This window comes from Pogoniulus pusillus, chromosome 23 (genome assembly GCF_015220805.1).
Source record: "Pogoniulus pusillus isolate bPogPus1 chromosome 23, bPogPus1.pri, whole genome shotgun sequence".
NCBI lineage: Eukaryota > Metazoa > Chordata > Aves > Piciformes > Lybiidae > Pogoniulus > Pogoniulus pusillus.
Genome location: NC_087286.1, coordinates 13,918,539 through 13,943,763, shown reverse-complemented (window position 1 = coordinate 13,943,763; position 25,225 = coordinate 13,918,539). Strand labels below are relative to the sequence as shown.

General features: G+C 41.4%; 1 protein-coding gene across 14 annotated transcripts in view; it reads right to left on the bottom strand.

The window, feature by feature from the left end:
* Window positions 1-25,225, bottom strand: part of PARD3 (par-3 family cell polarity regulator) — a 456,724-nt gene that overhangs the window by 27,618 nt on the left and 403,881 nt on the right. For 13 of the 14 annotated variants that reach the window (XM_064162604.1, XM_064162595.1, XM_064162587.1 and 10 more), the window contains 2 exons: window positions 13,035-13,155; window positions 854-981 (listed from right to left, as the gene is read on the bottom strand). In XM_064162604.1, the coding sequence (XP_064018674.1) occupies window positions 854-981; window positions 13,035-13,155 (249 nt within the window). The remainder of the gene's footprint in view (window positions 1-853; window positions 982-13,034; window positions 13,156-25,225) is intronic. The other variant, XM_064162590.1, reaches the window with a different exon arrangement.

Here is a 25,225-nt window from a genome sequence, read left to right as displayed (position 1 = left end):
ATCATGGTGAAAACCACGGTGAGTGATTGTGCTAGTTTGAGCCTAGCTAGAATGTTTTGGTGAGAAGAATTAGATTACAGGCTGTGAAAAGGAAACAATGGTGATGTCTACTTCATGCATAGGCTTGCTGAGATGTATAGGAACAAGAACATAAATATAGGTAACAGAGTTGCTCTCTGGGCTTTGTGGGCTGCATTTCTCTCTCTAACCTAACCTGCTGTCTGTGTGACTAATCCATCTGCTCCCTAACCCCCCTGGCCGACCCTCTATTCTTCCTTGGGCATAAGGCAACATCTTGGGTAAGGTAGAGGGGTGGGAAGAAGGTGGAAGGGTGGTTGAGAGCCCCTCCTGGGGATTCAGGTTTCTGGGAGGGCTGTTGTGTTTCTGTATTACCTTTTAACTTGTACATTTCTGTATATAAGTGTATATATTGTAACTATCTGCTTGTATATTGTGCTAAGCTGTAAATATAAAGCTTCATCCAATTTCCAGAGCCGCTGAGTCTACTCTGTGTGATTTTCCCAAGTGTGTGGTGGGGGAGCAGGTAACACCCAAACCATCACAGTGATATTTTCAGTCACTCTTTTCAAAACAAGCACTGCTATGACACAATGCAATGATATCCAAATTTCCTGTACATTAACTTTCTCCTTACAATAATTTCTGCCACTGGAACTGCACTGCAACTGAATTCCAAGTTTGAAATACTACCATAATTGAGCAGAACACCGGAAGTGAATTTCTTGTATCCATGCTAAACAAAAGTGTCTGCATCAAGTGCAACATTTTCCTTCCACAAAACAAATCAGCTCCAGGCTGACACCCACGGAACAGCTTCAGACAGGCACCATACCTGGGTAAGGAGCTGTACTGCCGCTGAGCTTGCTGGAAGCTCTCTCTTTCTTCTTGTCTCTGCCGCTGCATTTGAACCTCTACCGATACTGAGTGTCTGCCGCTTTGTGAGTAGGTCTTGGTGTTTGGCTGCAAAATGAAAATGAAAATCTCTTAAAGAAAGCAGAAGAAAGCATTTCAACTGCTGTTGCACACATACAGCCCAGTTTGTTTCAACAGGTGGTGCAAGTAGCTACCCTTCAAGATAAGTAGGTTTATAAATATGTAAAGGTGAGTGCCAGGAAGATGGAGCCAGGCTCTTCTCAGTGATGCCTAATGAAAAGACAAGGGGCAATGGGTGGAAGCTGAGGCATAGGAAGTTTCATTTAAACGTGAGGAGGTTTTTTTTCCCCTGTGAGGGTGACAGAACACTGGAACAGGCTGCCCAGGGGGTTGTGGAGTCTCCCTCTCTGGAGATATTCAAAACCTGCCTGGATGTGTTCCTGTGTGATCTGCTGTAGGTGATCCTGCTCTGGCAGGGAGGTTGGACTGGATGAGTTTTTGAGGTTCCTTCCAGCCCCTGACATTCTATGATCCTGTAACTTCTGACTCACAGCAGTGGCCTGTGCTAGACTTTCTGTTTCTCACCTACCATTTCTCAGACGTACCAGTAAAATATTGGTCCAGATTGGGTTATGATTTTTTAGTAATACTGTAATTTAAATGAAGTTGCTGGGATAGATCCTCAGACACAGTAAGTTAGCATAGCCATTGAAATGCTACGCTTTACAGCTCACTGAGGATTGAGGGAGAGGGAGCACAGTGGCTCTTCTGAACCTCACCAGTATGCTCAAGATGCTGCTCTCCCTTAGTGAAGCCATCCTGTTTTGCTTTGGACCAGACACACAGCCTCTTCGGGGAAACATTTTCTGCTTCAATATGATCAAGTAGATAAATTTAACAAATCCCTTGTGGAAAATGGGCAATCCTGTATCTCTGAGAAGGACTTTAGATAACATCTTAATGAGGTGACAATTTGAAACTCTGAGGCCAATACTAAGAGCAAGCCTTTGTGTGGATAGAGAGCATTACCAGTCAAGATCTGGCAGAATGGCTTGATTCAAACTTTGGTTTATGACCACTTTTCCTTTCACATTACTACTTTGTTCAGGCTTTGTGATTTCAAGTTGCAAAATATGGTGCCACTAAAATGAAAGAATATTCTGGGCTTCTTGTTTTAGTAATGATGTTTCACCTAACAAAGACGCAGGGCATTATTTTATCTCCTTAAAGTTACCGGTTCTATTCAAAACACAGAAATCTGATCACTGGGAGGTTAAGGAGCACATCCACTTGCCTGAAATAGCTTGTCTCAGGCTTGCTTTTGTTAAAGCTTTTTTTTGCAGCTTTATCTTCCCTCAAAACAAACACCTCTTGGGTTTTGCCATTCTAATTTCTGCAGCAGAAAGATATAATGGCTCACAGTGATCTGCAAGATAAAAGGCTTTTCAAAAGCCTCCTGCATTGAAGACAAGTTTTAGAAACTAGAAAGTTGTCATTTGTGACACAAACTCCTTTGTCTTACTATATAGTCAAGTACCTGCAGGCAGTCAGAAACACAACAAATTTCAAACAGGTGTGCAACTTTCAGAAACCTCATTTTCAATAACAATACACTTCAGACAGAGCATCAGTCTCAGCTCTGCACTTACCAGACAAAATGTGCTGAAAAACTGCAGTTCCCATTACAAGATTATTGTGCAAGAGGATCGGAAGGAGAAAGCACAAAATATGAGCAATGGAGAACTTGGGAGGATCCTTAATGCAACATTGATGTCTACTTCAGAACAGATTTATCCTGCAAAACCCCTCTAATGAAAAATGCTTCAGGAGTGCTATGATGAAGCAACAAGTTGAGTAAAGAGAATTGTGTGTCAGCCTTGTGGGAAATTTTCTTAGAGATGAATAAGCTGTACATATGTATGTCCAAACCAACAACCTCCACGGAGATTTCTGACTATATTAAATAAGGGCAACACATACAGAGCAGTGTTTCAGTTATTGCATATGTCAACATTTCAAACTTTCTTGACTTTATTGAGAGTCTTCTGACATTTGGTATTTTATTGAAGGGCTCAGCTATGGAAGCAAGTGATTACCTGAAAATCACAAGATTTATTTGTGAATTCTCTCCAGTGTGGTTATAAGCAGCTTACAGAGAACCAGAGGGAAACTCGCAAGTTCCCATCTCAAGTTCTCCACAAGGAATACAAACATTCAAAATGAGATTTTAGACCAAATCTCCTCATTTCAAGGGTTCCACTTTAACAATGTGTTGCAGCTACATTATGTCATATATGGGAAAGCAGTTATCACAGATAAGACATGAAATCAGACAGATAAGACATCAATCTCTTTAATTGAAAACACAGTTTCACTGCTTTCAGTTCGCTGTAAATACAGTGGACTTCAGGATTTTAGAGTACAGCGAATGGTTACATCACCAAACAGGTGGAAGAAGAACTGAGCTGCTGCTCAGTTCAGGGTTATGTGAGACACTAAACCGCATCATAGAATCAACCAGGTTGGAAGAGACCTCCAAGATCATCCAGTCCAACCTATCACCCAGCCCTATCCAGTCAACTACACCATGGCACTAAGTGCCTCATCCAGTCTTTTCTTGAACACCTCCAGGGATGGTGACTCCATCACCTCCCTGGGCAGCCCATTCCAATGCCAATCACTCTCTCTGTGACGAACTTCCTCCTAACATCCAGCCTAGACCTCCCCTGGCACAACTTGAGACTGTGTCCCCTTGTTCTGTTGCTGGTTGTCTAAAAGCATGAATGCAAGGGGGAACACATACATGTGCAGAGAGTTGGTTACCACAAAAGCCTTTACTACAGTGCCAGAGTCTTTGAAAGCCTTAATGGACTACAGATGGACTAAGACCTAAATGTAGCTTCAGAGGTATTGTTTTTAAATGGGCAAGGAATCAATGGTTAAATAGACGATCACGTCTGTCTGCCTGCTGAAATGCATGCCCAGAATGACTGGATCTGAGGAGTCAGGTCCAGATTTCCTGCAGCTCACAAAGAATTTTGTCTAGTGGTCAGCATCTGGGTCTAAAGACAAACATCTAAAATCCATTATCTGATTTTCTGAAGATATGCCTGTATGGCCTGTTAAACTAAGTGGATTTGCAATGCTTAACTAATCTGAAAAAGGATACTTAGAGTCCTGTCTGCATGTTGTTCACATCTACAAGAAGCTCTTCACATAATCAAATCTGCTATCTGATTGCAAGCATCCAAAAGTATGGCACTGAGACATAAAAACATTCCCTCTGTATGCAATCAGATGCCACATAAGATGCCACATATACACCCAGATAGGTATGGTAGGGGTTGCAAGAGACCTCTGGAAACCATTTAGTCCAACCCCATTGCTAGGGCATGTTACACAGGATCACATGCAGGTGGGTTTTGAAAGTCTCCAGAGGAGACTTCACAACCTCTCTAGGCAGCCTCCTTCAGTGCTCTGTCACCCTCAGGCTAAATAGCTTCAGGTCCCTCAGCCTCTCCTTGTAAGAGAGAGACTTCAATCCCCTAATCATCCTCATGGCCCTTTGTTGCACTCTTTCTAGTAGCTCCCTGCCCTTCTTGAACTGGGGAGCCCAGAACTGGACACAATAGTCCAGATGCAACCTCACCACAGCAGTGTGGAGGAGGAGGAGAACCTCCTCCAGCTGCTGGCCCCACTCTTCTGAACACACCCCAGAATACTGTTGGCATTCTTGGTCATGAGGCCACACTGCTGGCCCACAGTGACCTTGTCCACTAGCACTCCCAGGTCTTTTCTTTGCAAAGATGCTTTCCAGCAGGGAAACCCCTAATAAGGGTTTATTATATGCATGGAGTTATTCATCCCCACGTGCCGGACACTACACTTGCCCTTGTTGAACTTTATGATGCCTACCTCTGCCTAGCTCTCCAGCCTGTACAGGTCTTGCTGCGTGGCAGCACATTCTGATGGGCTGTCAGTCACCCCTCCCAGCTTTGTATCATCAGCAAACTTGCTGAGTACACTCTGGTCCATCAGTCAGATCATTGATGAGTATGTTGAACAAAATGGGACCCAGTACTGACCCCTAGGGAGCACCACAGGCCTCCAACTAGGCCCTGCATCATTGTCACAACCCTCTGTGTTCTGTTCTCATTCCACCCCACTGTCAACTCAGCTAACCCTTAAGCTTACCTGCAAGGATACTATGTGAGACAGTGTCAAATGGCTTGCTGAAGTCAAGGTAAATAACATCCACTGCCCTCCCTTTGTCTATCCACCACCACCACAGAAGGCTATCATATTGGCCAAGCGTGATTTCTCCTTCATGAATCCATGCTGACTGCTCCTGATAATCTTCTTTTCCTCCATGTACTTAGAAATGACCTCCAGAATGAGCTGTTCAACCATCTTACTAATGAAAATCTCATTCTTTCAAATCCTTTTAGCAAAAACCTCAGTGATCCCACAGTGAATGTCTTTGATGCATGGTTATGATGATATAAGATCCTAACTTATTCCTTTTTTGAATCCTTAACTTGTTCAGAAGAAAGAAAATCTCCCTACAATGACTTATCTTTTCAACAAGCTTTCAATTAATATCATCTAAACCAAATATATTGATATGAGTAAACTTAGTCTTCAAAAGAGATAATTTTGTCTCAGTCCTCAGAGTATACTTTCTGTATTTATGTAAAATAGATATACAAGCACATATCTAAAGCCATGCACACTCCATTTATGCCAGCACAAAACAGAGGCAATTTAAAAAAGGTTGAACTCTTTTCACATCTTTTTACATCACCAGAAAAAACAACCAACCAAAAAAAAAAACAAAACCAAACAAGTGCAAGGAATACACAGAACACAGTAATTTTACACTGGTATCAGCACAAGGCTAAGTACAATTATAACAACCTGAAATCATCTCACAAACCTGGCAACAGCTCATTCTTCACAGCACAGATTGATAAGAACTCTGGCATTGTTTGCAATGAGATGTATGACAAGCTCTGACCTTTTAAATCAGGATGTGGTCAAGGCCACAATAACAACCAAGGCTGCATTACACAAATAAATGTATGTTCTTGCCTTCCACAATACATTAAGTGGCAGTGATAGCTATTGCATTCAGCATTGCTCAATACCCTGCAGAAGCTCACAGAATCAGTTTGGTTGGAAAAGACCTTTAAGATCATTGTAAAAGTGTGCTTTAAGAGACATGAAACTGCACAGTTCTCCCCTCAGATGCATTAATTTAAAACCAGGGCTGCTAAGTGAAAAGTTTCTGCAGGTTTCTCACTTTATGCAAACGACCTTTGTTATTTCACAGTGAATCTACCCCATGGCTCATCTTGCACTGACCACTCTCAGCCGTAACAGGCATCAAAGCCCCTCTTTCTTCTCTGTCCTGGTTAAAACAGCACTGTCCACACACTTTCTTTGCCTGCAGAGGGGCATTTCTGCCCACTGAGGGTAGCTCAGCATGGTGGCAACATGGATCTTCCAGGACTGGCCCAGATCAAAGATGCCACAGAAAGGATATGATGGAGGTGATCTAGGGCACTGGGCTTTCAGGCAGATGCAAACAGGTAGGAGACAGGAGATACATCAGAGGAGCTGACACACTTGACACTCTACTGCCACACTGAGAAGCTGGGAGAAATACTCTGACTCTTAGAACTCCTTTGTGTTGAACTAGAGAGATGACTAAAGGAACAAATCTCTTAGTGTTTTCCTAGTTACTAACAAACATAATTATTTAATACCATAATAAATGCGCTATTTTTTATCCAGCTTAAACTCTGGTTTTAATCAAGAAGTTTCAAGATCACCTGTAAAGTTGGTAGACAAAAGGCTTCCCAAAATATCCCTGGTACTTACAGTAGAGCACTAATTAGATAAGATTAAACAGCCATTCCTGCTCTATGTCCAAATGTGTTTGGCATGGATGACAAGCAGCCCAATAACTCAAAATTCAGAGGATAAAAAACATTCAAAGGTTCTGAGAGATGTCCCTGAAAACTGCTTTTACTTCCATCTTCCTGTTCATGCTGCTATGGTGAACTGAATACAGAGCATCATTCTTTGAAGAATAGCCAACAGGTGTGTGTATTAATTCAGACAGCACCTAAGAAGAAAATCCCATTCCTTTCTGTATCTTTTAATGGCTTTTATAGAGGAAGCTGTGGAGGGCAAAGTTTTCCATTCTGTGTACAGCAGCAGCAGAAAGAAAACCTTCAGGATGGTGGAATGGAAGCACTTAGCCCTGAAATTCTGCCTGGGATACATACCTGCACTGCATGCCTGTGAGCTATAAATATGGTTACAAACTGAAATTACTTAAAATCTTCTAACTTCATTTTCTGTTTCAAATAAATTAGTAGAGTGAAACTAGTGGAGGGAAAAAAAAAAGAGTTTAAAGTACAAAGTTTTAAAGTTAGAGCCTAAATCTTAGCAAGAAATTGCTGGTGTTTCATTAAATCCTTTGCATGAAATGAAAGTGTTTGTGAACTTATGTCCTGCATAACTTTGGTCTCCTCTCTGAAACAGGCTGGGGTAGAAGCAGCGATTTAGCCCCTAAGGTATTCTTTATCTCCTGCAATGCTCCATTAAGTATTGCCTCATACCCTGAATAAAATACCCTGAAAGTGACTCCTGAAATGGATTCATAATAGAAATAATTAATATGCTACTTCTCTTTCTCATTAATCTGCTGAGCAATTATATATAATTTACAGCCTGATATAAACTTTACAATGTTTGCTTTAAGGATAAGCTGTTAGTCGTTTTTCCAGGTAAAATGAGTATGTTATGTTCAAAATTGCAGCTACAAAAATCAGGCTTTTGGTTCTTCTCTGAAAGAATTTTAGATTATTTAGGAATCATCATGGCCTTGAATAGGTCAAGAACTTGGATACAGGGATCACAGGATGTTAGGGGCTGGAAGGGACCCAAGGAGATCATTGAATCCAACCCCCCTGCCAGAGCAGGACAATCCTATCTACCACAGGTCACAGAGGAACACATCCAGACAGGCCTTGAAAGTCTCCAGAGAAGGAGACTCCACAACCTCTCTGGGGAGCCTGTGTCAGTGCTCTGGGACCCTTAGAGTAAAGAAGTTCTCCCTTGTGTTGAGCTGGAACATCTTTTACTGCAATTTACACATTGCTCCTTGTCCTATCACAGGGAGTAAGTGAGAAGAGCCTGAATAAGAATGATAAGATATGAGTAACAAAACCACACTAAAAAGATTTTTTTTCATTGAATCTCTCTTATAGAGAAGATCTACAAACCAACACAGAGCAGAAAAAACAAGCACAGTCCCTAAATCTTCTGAATATTTATCTCTCTGGCCATGCCTAAGTATATTATTAGGATTTCTGAAGGTTTTCCTTATTGAAGATCACACACTTATTTATCTGCCACAAATCTGTGCACTTAAATAACAATACACTCAAGCCATTCAGGTAGTATATGTATTTTTACCTGGTTAGATGTCATCTTTGGGGAGAAAAAAAATAACCACATTTTTATTTGACTTCTGAATATTTAAATTAGAGTTTGCTTAGCTGTTCTCTCAGTGTCAGTTTTCTTCCACTACCCAAACAGATGACAGGAGATGAGTACATCCGTGAATGGAATTTGTAATTTTCTGCACTGATTTTTTTTAATTAAAGGTGAAGGAATAAGTGTCCAACATTGGTCCTTTCTGCATGATGGTGAATTGCTTTTGTGTTTGTATTGGTTTGGGTGTTTTTCACTGTTGACATGCTTCTACAAGCAGAAGGAGCAAGCAGCTGTAACATGTTGATTGAATTAAAATAATCCTTTTTTTTTTTTAATTGGATTGTTCACACCCATATCATTTGGGGCCAGGATGCTGTACTTGTGTTATTGAAGGTAAAGATCTGTTAAGTAGAACCATAGAATCAGTCTGGGTTGGAAGGGACAACAAAGACCATCTAGTTCCAACCCCCCTGCCATGGGCAGGAACACCCTAGCTTAGATCAGGCTGCTCACAGCCTCATCCAGCCTGGCCTTAAACATCTCCAGGGATGTGACCTCAACCACCTCCCTGGGCAATCCATTCCAGGCTCTCACCACATTCATGCTGAACAACTTCCTCCTCACTTCCAATCTGAATCTCCCCACCTCCAGCTTTGCTCCGTTCCCCCTAGTGCTTGTCACTACCTGAGAGCCTAAAAAGTCCTTCCCCAGCTTTTTTGTAGGCCCCTTCAGATCCTGGAAGGCCACAAGAAGGTTACCTGGGAGCCTGCTCTTCTCCAGACTGAACAGCCCCAACTCTTTCAGTCTGTCCTCATAGGAGAGGTGCTCCAGCCCTCTGAGCATCCTCGTGGGCCTTCTCTGGACATGCTCCAGCAAATCCACATCTCTCTTGTAATAGTGGCTCCAGACCTGGATGCAGTACTCCAGGTGGGCTCTCACCAGAGCAGAATAGAGGGGAAGAATCACCTCCCTCAACCTGCTGGCCTCACTTCTCATGATGCAGCTCAGGATCTGGTTGCTCTCTGGGCTGCAAGTGCACACTGCTGGCAGATGTTGAGCTTCTTGTCCACCAGCATACCCAAGTCCCTCTCCCCAGGGCTGCCCTCCAGCTAGTCACTGCCCAGCCTGTATTTGTATCACTGCCCAGCCTCCACTTGGGTATGGACCCATCGACAGCCCCTCTTTGGGTGCAGCCATCAAGCCAGTTCTTTATCCATCTCGTGGTCCACCCATCAAACCCATGTTTCACCAGCTTAGAGACCAGGATGTGGTGTGGGGCAGTGTCAAAGGCCTTGCTCAGGTCCAGGTAAATGACAAGTGAGATGCAATTGGGGAAAAAAATACAAGATACGGAACAAATTGCAACTGAAATGCCACAAACTTCAGAACTGTTGAAAGGAAGGTTCAACATCAGCAGACCCAATACTGCCCAGAAAAAGTAAACCAACAAAAAACTCCACAAAAACTAGAGGATTAATTTTGATACCAAACAGAAAAATCAGCTGCATAAAAAATCCTGCCTTGTTATAAAAATGTGATAGCAACAGCAATGGCCTTAAATATTATCAGCCCTACTCTGAGTCTATGCAGTTCTACACACACAGATATACATTGCCACAAACTCTGACTGGAATTAACAAGAGCAGGATTAAAATGGATTCTATATTTTGTTTGCTATTGTAACATCAGGCATAGACTATTGTCCTTGAAACCCTCTTGCACCTCGTTTTTAGAAACAGGGGGAAAAAAAGTCACATAAGAAAAAAAAATCTGTGTCACCTCATTCCACCACTATTACTTTTGTGTGTCTGTTAAGATGCTCAATGCTCTATGAACACTCGCAGGCAGTCAAGTATTTTGTTTACTGGCAGGGCATCCACAGCCAGGCAAGAAGCTCAGCTCTAGCACAGTGCTTATCAGTAGAAAAATAACCTTCACCTGATAGGCACATCCAGAAAGGGACGGGGTCAGGTGCAGGTCTCTCTGCCCCGTGTATCGCTCACAGCCCACATGATGTAGTGCTCCAGGGTATGGAGATCTGCCTCCAACCCATGGAGGGGACTGAAGGTATTTGTCACAGGTAACCAGACTCCTGTGTCACAGGCCATTAATAGTCTGGGATGGACTGGAGTTGGTGACGTTTGCAGGATCATTTTGATAATATATTAGCAGGTTTTCGAGCTGCTGAGCTCCTCTGAATATCCTCGGAGCTGCCAGATTTCCGTCAGCATCCATTACTCACGCTGCAAACTTTGTGTTCATTTACACCTTCTTAGAGTAACCAATAGTCTCAGCACTTTGTTCCCTATCCTCAACCCTCCCATCAGCCTGTTAATGAAAAACACAAACTACTTATCACCTCATACACACACTTCTTCATGGATGGCTTTTTCCTCTCTCTAGCCAAACCGGGTCAGAGGTGGCTGCTGTCTTGTGGCTCAGAGGCTTCTCTGGATGTGAAGCCTTTTGTTTATGTGGGCTGTGTAACCCTCAGGTGAAAACACACTTTTCAACAACAGTCCATGCACAGGTGCACTTCTCACTGCTGTGGTTTGTAACCAACAGCCTACAGATGGAGAAGGCTGGAAGGACATTGATGAATGTATCTAAGTGTTTCCCTGCACGTGTATTATAAACCATTTTTGCATTTTTCTGTGTCATTGGTATTTAATAATACATCTGGATCTGTTTTGAGGAGATGTCACAAAGTCCATCGTTTTAGACTAGTCTGTTAAAGTAACACACACCCCTGAAGAGAGATGGTTATGGCTCCTTAACATTGCAATGACTGCTGAAATGGATGAGATCATTGCTTTATCCTTTCCAAGCACTGTAAGCTTGAAAGGCTGGAGCACAGGATGGGGAAAAAAATAAAATAATGACAAAATGCTCTGGGCCAATTGTTTTTTTAAAGTACTTATCTGAAATAAAACATTTGGTCACCTAGGTATTTAGCAACAGAGCAGCTCTTACAAAAGCAACAATAAGCTTCAGAATTAATATTAATACACTGAAGCCGAATTAGTCACTTTGAGCTCATTTGCATGATCTAGAGAAGGGGAGTAAATAGAGAGATCCCATTTGTTTGACTAAGAGAAAAAGGAAAGGTCGTTCTTCTGACCCCCAATTTAGGAAATTATTCCATTCCTAAGGTAATCAGCCTGTCATCTAAATAATTCCCTCCTCGCTCATTACAAGAAACTATAATAAAAGCCAAGTTGCCTGTCTAAAGTTGCTATGGCATTTAGATATACAACAATCTGCCCCATGACCTTCAGTAGTTAAGTTCCAAGTCTTCAAGAGTGCAAGCTTTTTTCCATACAGTTTTCCCAAGAACACTGCTCAGATCTCACATTGGGAGACTAAACAGCAGTTGCCTAATGGGAAGTACCTTGTACACCCAGTCCCCTTTCGCCCCCAAACTGCTGCACTGTCACTGTGATGAGCTATTGCATTATCTTCACCACATCCTATCAAAAACATCTGGCCATAAAATAAATGTTTACTTAATTTATTCAATTCCAGAGAAGGTTAGAGGTTTTCTAACATGGGAAAAAAAGACCATGGCCTATGTTAAGCAGCATTAGGTCATTCAGGGATACATTTACCTTTGTTCTCCTCCATGCTGCACATCAAAAATACTACAGCTTCAAACTGGTGAATTTAAGGCAGATGAGGACATTTAGCCTCAATAAAAGTAAAAAAAATCTTCTGTACAGGGGCTAAGATGCCCTGTGCATTGTGATGTTACCTAGGTTGTCCTCAGTGACTGAATACATGCCTCCAGCTACTTCCATCTCTGTCTCGTGTGCACCCTAATGCTAAGTTAACAACAACCCATACCAGCTTCAGAGGAAGCTGTGAGAGTTTCAACTGCTGTCATCGCCCAGCTCCCTCTTTTCCTGAAGTGCAGACAAACTGTTCTCTGTCTTTACTGTGGAATTTTAAACAAAAATACAATAAAATAGTTGTCTCATATTTAAAGGAACCTCATTTAGGATACATAATTGATTAAAAGGCAGCACTGATTCATTCAATTACATTAAACAAGATAAGCACATGGATTTACATAATTGTATCACACTGCTAGATCAGACTGAACAGGATTTAATGATCAATTAGGACATATATCTCAAGACAGAACTGTCTTGGCTCATACAAGTGGCAAAGGGGTGCTGTGGTGAAGCAGGCTATTACGTGTATATCTTCTTTTTAACCCTGGAAATACATAGTTCTTCCTCTTAAGGGAAAGATTGATGTGTATGACAGTGTTTCAGAGGAAATACCATTAACAAGGTTACACATTCTCTCTAAGTACTTTATCATTAGTGTTGGTTTTATTCTTATTTTGCTAAAAAAATTCAGTCTAAGTGATACTGTATTTGAGGCAAAAAACAATCCAGGGAGTGAGTCACAGAACTGAGGGTCTAAACACAGATCAAATAATGCCAGGACAGGTGGCTGAAGAAGTTTCAAAATCAAATCAACCTCAATGAACCAAACATGAGGACAACAGAAAGGACATAAGTGTGGTGGCCTCTGCCCTGCATCCCTACGGGTCTGCTGCTAACCAGCCAGAGGCAGCAGGAGTCAGACAAGCTTTCTAGGTTCAACAGGCTCCACACACTTACCCATGGCTGCTCAAAGCTGTAAGTACGTCTCCTGTCTTCCACGTCCTCATCTTGCTTTGCCTGCTGAAATTCTTGTCTCAGGCGCTGTATCCGGTCATGATTGTTAGGGGTTGATCTGCTGCTAAGAGAGGAAGGATGGAAATGATCAATATACTTAGGAACTGCCATCTGTGCCTGTCATTTCTTAGCATGGGACTGTTACTACAGTGCAGGAGTACAGACTTAAAAATAAATTCCAAGAATTTAGTACAAAACCCTTTAGTATTTTTAAGATGATTAATGCTGTTTGACTGATAAAGAAACTGGAGATGCTGTAAGGGAAAGAAGAATGAGGCTATTCCTAAAAAATATCAAAAGTTACTGGTGTTTTTTCAGTCTGTGTTCCTTCTAGAAGTGAAGCAGAATGCACATGTTCTAGTCAGACTTACCATAGAGGGAAATTAAGAGAAAAGTCCTAATGATCTCTGCTACTGAATAAGCATGAAAGACACTTTTTCCCAATCAATAAATTCTAGTGTTGCCAGATCTTTACTCACATCAAGTTCATTATGGTGTCTGAAGGCCTCACCTGTATAAAATTTGATTATTTTCCCCAGTCAGTAAGATCCTCTCATCCCTTAGTTCTCTTTTTAACAAGTCTTTCAAACTGAGCACTGAAAGGCCTGGGGGCCAGTAAAACACAATCCATTTGATGGTGTGGTGGGCAAGAATGTCTCCAGTGCCAGCAAACCTTGTGGATGCTGTCTGCTGGAGAGGGCTTAGACCCACAGCCCACCCCAATTGTGATTTACCAGTTACCAGCACAACCAAACCCTGAAATTCTTCAATCCCATCAACTTTTACACTGTATCTATCCCAGGTAACCTGCTTTCCATAGTACAAGTTTATGTGAAGCCATAATGAAATCTGCCCAGCAATGGCTTATTTCACAGGACAGAGGGAGCAGGTACTTATGAATCTCATCGCCATTCCTCCAGCTGTGAGGCTCACACCTGACCCCTACAACTCCCATCATGTTTCAAACACATTAATGTGGGAACCACAGGAAGCCTGACAAACAAATATATTATATCAAAACTAAATAGAAGCATTTTAATCTCCTCTTACAGCCTGCCTAAACCCTGCAGTTCACAGTTGATTTCAAAAGAGCTGATGAAGAATGGGCAGTTATTTGTTCCAAAAGAGAAATCTTCAGGGAGTCAACAGAAAACAACTCCACAGATTCCTGTTCTTGGACACAGGATACAGCAAAACACTGTGAGTTTATATTGCATGTCTTCTCTCATAAGAAAAAAACAGATCACAGAATGGCTTAGGCTGGAAGGGACCTCAGAGCTCATCTACTCCAACCTCCCCACCATGGGCAGGGACACCTCTCACCTAGACACAGCTGCTCAAGGCCTCATCCAACTTGGCTTTGTCTACCCCCAGGGAGAAGGCAGCCACAATTCCCTGGGCAAGCCATTCCAGAGTCTCCTACTGAAGAACTTCCTAAGATCCAGGCTAACCCTGCTCTCCCTTGGTTTAAAACTATGTCCCATTGTCCTGTCTCTAGACACCCTTATGAAAAGTCCCTATCCAGCCTTCCTCCTGTAGGATCCCCTCAGGTATTGGAAGGCAGCGTAAGGTCCGTCCAGAATCTGCTCTCCTCTAGGCTGAACACCTTCAGTCTCCCTCAGCCTATTCTCATAGCAGAGGCACTCCAGCCCTTGGGGCATCTTTGTAGCCCCCTGCTCTGGACTGGCTCCAACAGCTTTGTGTTCTGGAGTCCGTTTGTGACTGGTTTCCATGTCTTTTGAGACTGGTAAGCAGTGTGGATGGGATGCTGTAGGTATTTGAGATGTTACCACCCATTCTTTTTAGTGCCATTAAATAGAGCTCGGTTGGCCAAACCAAAAAGCAACTCAACAAACCACAATTAGCATGGTTTTAGGAAAGGCTAAGTTTTGAAGAGGCTTGGAGTGTTTCTCTTTTCTTTGAAACTAAATTTAGCAAAGTGTCTTATTTATTTATTTATTGCAAATGAAAGCTTTAAGAAATGCTTTATCTAGAGAGCAGGTCAAATTCTATGTGCAAACTGCCATGTGGAAAAGCTGTTCAAGAAAGCTTTATTTTAGAACAGGCTGAAATGAAACATTGTGGTGTTTTCAAAACTTCACTGTAGGTGTGTTGCTAATTCTGCTTCCTTAATTCAACTTAGTTTTGTGGAACAGCTTATCTCCATTTGCAGTTTTATGTTATGCTAATTTATTCCTTTACTATATAGCCACTTGTTGTTGTCTTTTGTTCCCCATGCACATTTTAAATGCTATCATCACAATCCAGTACAAGCCACAGAAAACATTTCTAAGTGGTCTGATGATGTTTGAAACTGCTGTTGTTAATGTCCCATACTTTCTATATAGGGGTTTTTGTAAGATAGATTGCACTTAAGTGTAACAAATTACTTTAAATATTAGTATTTCAGATGTAAGAATATATGCTTGAGAGACAGATGGCATTGAACTTCAGTGCCAAATGATTAGAAAGGCACTGTGTGTAGACACCTTGAAGTACTCAGATGATCAGTAAATAATCACAGAATGACTTAGGTTGGAAGGAACCTTAGAGCTCATCTACTCCAACCTGTCTGCCATGGGCAGGGATGCCTCTCAACTAGACTTGGCTGATCAAGGCCTCGTCCAGCCTGGCCTTGAACACCCTCAGGGAGAAGGGTTGCCCACAATCTCCCTGGGCAACCTATTCCAGAGTCTCACCACTCTTGTTCTGAAGAACCTTCTAAGATCCAGTCTAAACCCTTTCTTCCCCAGCTCAAAACCATTCTCCTCTTATGAAAAATCCCTCTTCAGCCTTCCTTAAACAAAGGTCTTTTCAAACCCCTGTCATCCATTGACACTGGAGCAGTTATCCACCAGCAAAGAAAACCAGGAGGTAAACCTTAAGAATACTGAACTAAGTCCTGGGCATCATAAGGAATAGACACACTCTACCAGTCCCAAAACAGGCCACTGGAAGGGATATTATAGATCTGAGGACTTCTGTATGTTTTGGGATTGTGACTCATTAAAACAATTACATCAAAAGAGGAGCAGCAAGAAAATGCACAGCATCTATGCCATAAAACCATGTACCCTCCCAGACAGCAAATGCATGAACCTGACATCTCTTACACTGCAGACATGCAACAACAAAGGGCAAGGAAGATCATGCATTTATGACTAACTTGTTCCCAGACTTAAGAAGATCTTGGTCTAAAGCTGACTTAAGAAAAGTTATTCCAAGTTATTAGTAGGTTTGCTAAGGGCAGAGAAGAGAAATCTTTTAACATTACTTCTATTTTATCTGAAAAGCAAGAGACATGGCCCAAATTTAGAGAATTGCAAAAGAACTGAACTATAAAAAGGAACTATTTCACTGCATCTACTCAAATCTCTTTGCACTGAAGAAGTCTATGAGACACAAAAAGTGAGGTCAAGTCAGCAGTTTTTGAGTGATAATTAAAAATCCCAACAGTTTTATTTAGAAGAGGAAAAGGCAGACAGTTAGGGAGGGGCTATGATAGCCTTAAGAAAAGGTTATTTGAGGTCTTAGGCTATATCTCAGACTGGCTGCTTCTTGTTTCCATTTTCCTCTCAACCTTTTTCTGATACTCTAGGCTAAATTAGTCAGCTGCCCTAACTTTCCCACCAGCAGATCTCTATCCTGGCCTGCCATACTGTCTCCAGTTGCTTCTCATGCCTCTCTTCATCCAGCATATTTCATGATTAGTACTTTCTTGCTCTATTTTTCATGTTTCCCACTGCACTCAGGGAACACTTTGTGTACTCGCTTGATAGCTCATTCATCCCCCAGCCAACAATTACTAATTCCAGAAGGAGAGAAAAGCAAAAATCATAATCACAATAAACAGCTGTCACAAAGAAAATTTTGGAGTCAAAAGTGCAAACCTAACTTTATTCCTTTTCAGGCTCTGAGATACTGTTTTATCTACAACTCTTGGCTTAAGTCACATCATTACCCTTGGGACAGATGTAAACAAATTATATCCGATGTGAAAAGTCCTTAGCATATCTAAAGCAAAATTAATTTTGACTTATTGAATTAATTCATTCAAGAGAGGCAGGGTCATATCAACAGATTATGAGGATGCAGGGCTGCAGGGGTTCCATCTGCTTAAAGTCCTGTTTGGCTTTTGCAGATGTATGGTGCAAGCCCTCAAAAGTTTAACTGAATGGACCATGTTTTGTTGGAGCTTTTCATTCACATGAACTTAAAATCTGAAGGTAAATTCACCCCATGGAATGTAAGGCTACTAGTAGGAAGGAAAGAGTGTACTTTGAACTTCGTACAAAGTCTATAGAAGATTTGACCTATGCTAGTTTTAAACATTTAAGCAAAATTGGAATCACTGCTCTCTACAAACCCTTCCCTCTGCCTACTTCTTGACTGAACAGCTGTCAACTTACAGAGAACAATTAGTGCCTCTTAGCATCAGATGCAGAGGGCTGTCATTATTAAATGTCCTTAAATACAATAATAAACAAGGAAAGGTTTTTAGGGTGTGAGTTAACTTGGGTTGCAAAGTGGCTGGCCTACCTTGTAGCACATACTTGGCACCCCACTGCCTGCCAGCTGCAGACAGCACATTTCACAATCAGTTATTCTGTGAGCCCTGCTTTAAAACACAGCCCCACGGGCATAGGCTATAAATGCAACTCTAAGCAAAGCTTAGCCAGGCCCGAGCTGACACATACTTTCAGAAACAAGTAGCTGCAGCAATGACCATCATAGTCTCAGATCATTAAGCAGTGTGTCTGTGTGATGTCATGCAGTGATGTACAGAGCTGTAATCCCTTCAAAACAGACAGATTTTCAGTTTGATAAAGTAGATATAAACATGCTACTGACCAGGGATGACTAAAGCTTTGGAAAAAAATTAATTATTGACCTGGAAAAGCGTGGGAAAGGGTCCTAACAACATCACCAAGCAGCTGTAACATGGCTAGAATAACCAAAAGGTTAGTAAACAAACAGTGTTCTTTACACCTTGAAATCTTTTAACACAGATTGGATCTGCCAGGGACTCTCTGGCCTGACCAGCTGCTTAGATCTCTGGGTAGCAGCTACAAACCACAGATGGGTTCTTATTCACTTCAAACTGGCAAATAGCTTTCACCTCTTTGTATAAAATAAACTCCTTTCCATTTGGACACATTACTCTTGACATATTAGAAATCAAGTGTTCTACCTATGTTTACAGGTAGAGAAGAGCAGAAAAAGACTTTATTTCCATCCCACTGAGGTTTTATTATGTCCTCGCTCTGGTGGCCATCCTTCATTGGCAGTCTGCATCCATCCCAAAGTTCAAAACTAGCTGAATATCTATGAAATTGCCCCCTCCCTTCGTGGCTTCAGCAGGATGAAAACAGCCCAACAGAAAGCAGACTGTTTATAATCTAATAGAAAAGCTTCTGCTACGTTTAATGAAACTCAAGCACCCTCTCGCCACGGTGCTTACTCTGAGCAGATGGATTTGTCTGTTTTGGATGGCCCTCGAGGGTGGATAAGCAGAAACTGTCAAGTTGTTGCAAAATGCCACGGACATAAAATAAAATGAAAGTGTGCTCTTTACCAGGCTTAAAGTTAGCACCATGCTCCAATGCATGGTCTGCTGGTGTGTTCACATTAGAAAGACTGGTTAATCGTCAGTGACATGGACAACTCTGCCCACATGGCGTGGGGCTGGTGAGGGTTGAGGAGCAGCAGTCTGAGCCACCTTATTCCTGCTACTGTCTTGCCAGAGCAGGTTGGTCTTTTCTTATCACTTTGCTCTAAGGCTGGGGTTTTTTGACATCTAAATACCAGTCCTCAAGCAAACATCAATGTAATCATTTGGCTGGTCCTCTCCTTCCAGAGTGCTCCTCTCTGAGACACCAGGCAATAGGTTTTCCATGTACACATGGATGTTAACATACATAGACAGTACAGAGACAGGGGCAACAGCAGCCAGCACTGTATGGGAGAACTACCGTGTGACTACAGAATCACTATAGTCAGTCTGAGAAAAAAGTATTAGCTGAGCAAGGGATCAAATTTGTTAGGATACAAAGGTACTTGTAACATGGTGTAGTCATAGCTTGGGAGCTGTGGGGTTTATCCTGTGCTGTTTTGTTTTTCTTAAGTGTCAAAGAACTTATTATGAGTAAAGCATTAAAAGGTGAGGAAGAGGTACTCAAAAAAGTATCAATTATAAAACTGCACCTAAAAATAACTTTTCTGCACAAGCTTCATTAAGTGTTATCAGCTAGTATCTTGAGTGTATAACCCCAAAGCACAGGTCATAAATTCATAATAAATCCCCCATATGTTCACCAAACACTGGAATTCAATTTCTCTTCCAGTTGTAAGAAAAAGGAATGTGCTGCTCAAATTAATTATGCATGCAAAGTTAGTTTCTAACAAGGGCAGCTTCTTGTATGCTGAAGGGTATACATCCTATCTGAATTTCCACACCCACCCCCCCAAATCTCCTTCAATCTCAGCTTATTTCTATTCTTCACAAGGTTATAAAAATCCTTCTCTCTTGCCATTTCATATTTGCTAAATGAACACAAAGCATTACATATCCTTTAAAATCTGCAGCTTTAAAGGCAGCTGAATTCAGAGATTGGCTTAACATGACAGGCAAGATCTAACATATTACCTGTACACATACCCACAAACTTCAGCATATTAATGCCATCAAACCCAGGATTTAAATCCTAGGATTTTTGTCAATATGTGTGCATGTTCAACCAGCTCATCAGGAAGTTTTCTGCCGCTCTGTTTACCTCCAGTGTGGTAGTCATCAGTTCCAATACCATGAAAAAAATGAGGCAAGTCCCCAAATGTACTTGCTCTCTTCAGTGAAAGAAATTAATTTCCAAACTTTGGCATTGTGATTTGTCGATCATTGGACACCAATTTCCACAGAGTAAATCATTAAAAATCAAAACCATATATCTCTGTTCTCTGGGTTGAAAAAAGAGCACTCAAACACCCTCAATTCTGGGCTCGCTTCTGACACAACGCTCATAAACAACACGGAGAACTGGAGCTGATAGGGAGGTCACCTCACCACAACAGTCCCTTCCAACTTTCCAGACTAGATTTCACTCTGAGTCCCTCTGTGGCCCTTGTGTAGCAAGGCCATCATTTCACAGCCAGTGAAATCTGAAGAATGCACCCAAGACCCTTTTTATTGCCACCATCACTCTTCCTTATTAGCCTGTCAGAGCCTGCACACCGGAGACAGAAACCCAGTCTTACTTTTCAGGGGAATTCTTCTCCTAAAAAGAAGACCAGACTTTAGGAGCTTGCTACAAACTTCTGAAAACAGATTCTCAGCTACTGGGCTATCACACAGCCTAAGTCTTCCTTGGGATCTGTTAGATTTTACAGACAGAAGCAAAGTCAAATTTCAGCCACACATCACTTGCTACAGCCACTGTCATAGGCTACTGCAGCTTCTGAGTAAAACATAACAAAAAACACACCACAAACAAACAAAAACCACAAGCAACAACAACAGCAACAAAAGCCAACAACAAAACAAAGCAAAAAAAAAAAAGGAAAGAAAAAAATAAATCCAAAGAAGCCAACCCCCAAACAATAAAGAGAACCTCCCATGTAACCTAAAAAACAAAACAAACCCATGACTTCTAGCTGGGAATTTCTTATGAAGGTGCTAAGAAAAGGCAGAAATACAGATATAAGGATTGAATCAATTAGGACAAAAGAAACTACAACTATTGGTGATAAAGCAAAGGAGAGATTTGCATTTTTGGTTCTAAAGGAACCACAACGTTACTTCAAAGGCAGGCAGGGAGCAGTAGGCTTTTAACTTACAAGCATCTTCCTATTCTAACTGGAACAGACAATGATGGCTCCAGTGCTGCTGGGTCTGATGAACATCCACAATTAGTCATCACAGGCTATTTTGTGTCAGCACGAGGAGGGTTGCTTGGCACAGTAACGCAAAGGCATTTAACAAAGACCACAGAGAAGAAATCCTCTCCTGGACCTAGCTGGGTATCCCTGTGCCAGCAGAAGGGATCACTGGAGAGATCCCTCATGGGCTTTAGGCCATGTCAGCCTTTGTTTAAACTAATCCAGCTGCTTTGCTGGAAGCTATTTGGGGAGAGCTCCCTCTAATCTCCTCTCTGGATGTGATGTGGGGGCAGAACCCTTCAGGAGAGAGACAGCAGCAGGAGAGCAGCTACTTCTCAAAGCAGGGCAGCTACTTGCCAAAAGGACCAGCTGTTTGTAGGCACTACCGCCTATGTAGTGTGGATGTTGTTAGGTAGGTATAGGCCAGCTCCCTCTAGCACACCTCAGATGACTCAGCCACTGCTGTGTGGTGACACTACACCTTACAGATTAAAACCTGCTTCACAGCCCAACTCTAGCGAACAAAAAGAGCGGTGAAAAAGTCCTTATCTTTTCATGGGAGAAATCTTAAGACATAAAAAAGATAGAAACAAATAAAAATAGAAATCCTTGAAGCATTAGATTGGAAGAATTCATCAAAAGTGAGTATTATTTTACCCAAACCATGTGCTGTGTTTGAAAATGCTGAAATTTAGGTCTGTTGCAATGCAATAAACCCAGCCTTCTTTAAAATGTATATAGGTTACTTGAGCACAGAGTCACTATGGTTGGAAAAGACCTCTAAGATCATCAGGTCCAATCATTGTTTAACTCTAGCAGGGAGACTACTAGACCATATCCTTGAGCATCTAGACAGATGCACTGACATAAATTACACTGAAAACCTCAGAGATACTTTCTGTTGTTTAATTTCTCTTTAACCACAGAAAATGCTTAGGATCAGAGCATTGCAATGAGTAAAACACAACAGAATGTTTCTGACTCTCATGAACATCTACCCTCACTAAAAATGGCATCCTATTTTAAGGTATGACTAAAGCTACAGTACCAAGCAGCACATCACTAGACACACAGTGATGTATAGTCAGAGGCATCTCTTAAATTGCCCAAATATTAAAAAAGATAATATAGTGGGCAAAGTTCACAAGGCTCCCACAGTCCTTACTGCCTGCTAACATAATTACAGCATCATTATTTGTGTTCTTTGCAAGAGGGGCTGTTGCATTATCTATCTCCAAACAATATTTTGATTGATTTTATGTTATATCTTACTCTAACTATAGGCCATTTTCCAGGTGCAGAATGAGAGGCTGTCCATTAAAATCAGACAAACAGAAACAATTTGCCTAAGGACACCAAGGCTGGGGCAAAGCTTCATACAGCTTATGAAAGCTGAAACCTGGGGAGACTCTCTCTGCTAGAAGCATTACAGCTGAAATCCTGTACAAAAACCAGAGAAATGTGGAATCATTATTTTGCTTTTGGTACTAAATAATTTGCAGCCTCTAAATAAAAGTTTAAATCTGAGCTTACTGTGAAGATGTTTTTTCATCCTTTCATGCCTTACCCACATGACTCAACCAAGAAAAAAGAAAACAAAAATCAAAGCTAAGACTGATTACTTGAATTGGTGCCTACATTCACATGGCTGTTGCCACCTTATGAAGCCTATCACCAAGATTTACACCGATTAGCACAAAAACTAATTAAGATTTCTAATTAGGTATTATTTGCAGATGGAGATGTAAAAAAAATCAATATAATATTTGCAAAACAACTGATTTCTGGATGAATTCTTTCAGAGATTTGTCACAGAGATGAGGACTTTACTAAATAGATGTTTTAATCATGCTTTACCCCCACACTGTCTTCATTAACTTTAAACCTAGAAATTGCCATAAAATTAAAGTTCTGTTTGGATAAAAAGAAGAATCAATTGTAGATAAGAACAGCTCACAACTTTTCTCCAAAGATTCTAGTGGGTATTTAGTGTGTCAGCTGTAACTCAGCTTATACTAGCTAAGACATTTTCAAGTTCTTTCACTTCTTATTCCTCTTGGAAATACTGAAAATGGAATTCTATTTGTGTGGGATGCTCAGTAATTGCTGAAGGGTTTGCTATGTTTTCAAACACTGGATTAGAAATGTTGAATTCTAATACTTATAGTTGCTGGGCTGTCTCAACCTAAGTGCAGATTTCAGATACCCCAAAGTGCATTTTTCTTGCTGCAGAAGAAATACATTTACTTGTAACACCACCTTGGTGGTTTCACAAGAAAATTAGCCTGATAAAGGCCAGAGTAAAACTAATTTATTTAGTGGGAGAAGGTAAGATGGGATTTTTCTCAACCAATTTTAAACACCTAAAAGGCAGGCACGTAGTTAAAACTACCCCTCTAGACCCTTTCTTAGGGAAATACAGAGAAACAAGTTACTCCAGAGGACAATTCACAGTACCTGTTTTAGGATGTAATTACTTACCCTGGAGAGCTCATTAGTTCTCTTCATTGACAATGAAGAGTGGAGGGACAAGCTGAGGCTTAGATGGGGATCTTTAGACAACAACGTTAGAGCAGATAAATCCCTCTCTAGATGGTAAGTTTGACTTAAAGTAGGTGAGGTTTTCCTATGGAAATCTTGTACTAGGAATGCCTGGTAGAAGGTGATGGTCAGCTAGAATGGCAGCACAACCCAGCAGCTTAATCTTTAGCCAGAAAGATGAACAAGAACAAATTTATCTAAGTCACTCAGCCTCTCTCTGAATTCACATATCAACAAATGGACCATAGCCTTCTTTAAGCAGTGGGTTTTGAGACATTGTATAGAGTGATTAGTTCTCATTTACACTCATTTACAGTTCTCATTTACACTCTGCACTGGTGAGACCCCACCTGGAGTACTGCATCCAGTTCTGGAGCCCCTATTATAACAGGGATCTGGATGTGCTAGAAAGTGTCCAGAGAAGGTCCATGTGGATGATCAGAGGGCTGGAGCACCTCTTCTGTGAGGAGAAACTGAAGGAGTTAGGGCTGTTCAGGCTGGAAAGAAGAAGGCTCCGAGGTGACCTTATTGTGGCCTTTCAGTTTCTTAAGGGGGCCTACAAGAAAGCTGGGGGGGTAATTTTTAAGGATGTTAGGTAGTGATAGGACTGGGGGGAATGGAACAATGACAGAAATGGGTAGATTCAGACTAGACGATACAAGTCCTTCAGCATGAGGGTGGCTAGATCCTGGAACAGGTTTGCCCAGGAAGGTGGTGGAAGCCCCATCCCTGGAGGTGTTTAAGGCCAAGCCAGATGAGGCTTTAGACAGCCTGATCTAATGTGATGTGTCCCTGCCCAAGGCAGGGGGGTTTGAACTAGATGATTCTTGTGGTCCCTTCCAACCCTGACTGATTCTATGACTCTATGATAACTGTAATGGTTTGCTGCACAGTAGGCTGCACTCCTGTTTGTAATCCTTCTTTATATAAGGAAGAAGAGAGATTCTTAGTCTCTGAAACATACAGACATGTAAACCCATGCCTGAGATAAACCAAAGATTGCAACAGAACAGCTTCAGTGGTTAAAAACTCCTCACTATGGCTAATTTGTGCCTTAGTTTTCACCTTACTTTGGCAAATGCTATGCAAATGCTCCAAGGCTTTCCTGAGTAACGTAATTGCTATATGTTCTTTAGTAAATAGAAAGAAATTAAACACATATAATAAGCAATTCCACTTAGAATGTTCCATTACAAAGCTACAATGGTATTCTTTCATGTTGTTATTCTTGTTCTCTGAGGTTGATAATGTTTCATTTTGACACCATAATGGTGTCTCAGGGGGTTTTGACGACGATGTGTTTTGACATCACGTTAAAATATATCCAAACTGATAGAACTTTATTTTGTAATCACTACCTAGTTTCAGTTGGATTTCTAAGATACTGCTTTATTCTGGCATCATTAATTAGGGAGATTTCAGTCCAAGTGGCAAGTGCTAAAAAAAAAAAATAAGAAAAAAGTTTTGAAGATGTAAAGCATGGCTGTGTAGCACACCTCACTGCCACTCAAACTTGTGCTGGCCAGGTAGCCCAAAATATAGCAGATCAGTCACATGCAAAAACATGAAAAATGCTCTTCCTTCTACAGCATGAGAATAAAGTTAATAAAATGCACTGTAATTCTATTTCAGACACTTGAGGCAGGAGGCTCAGCAACAAAAATGCTGCTGCAAACCAGAACCTTCTGCTGCTGTTGGAGTGTCTGACGTGTGCTCACTTC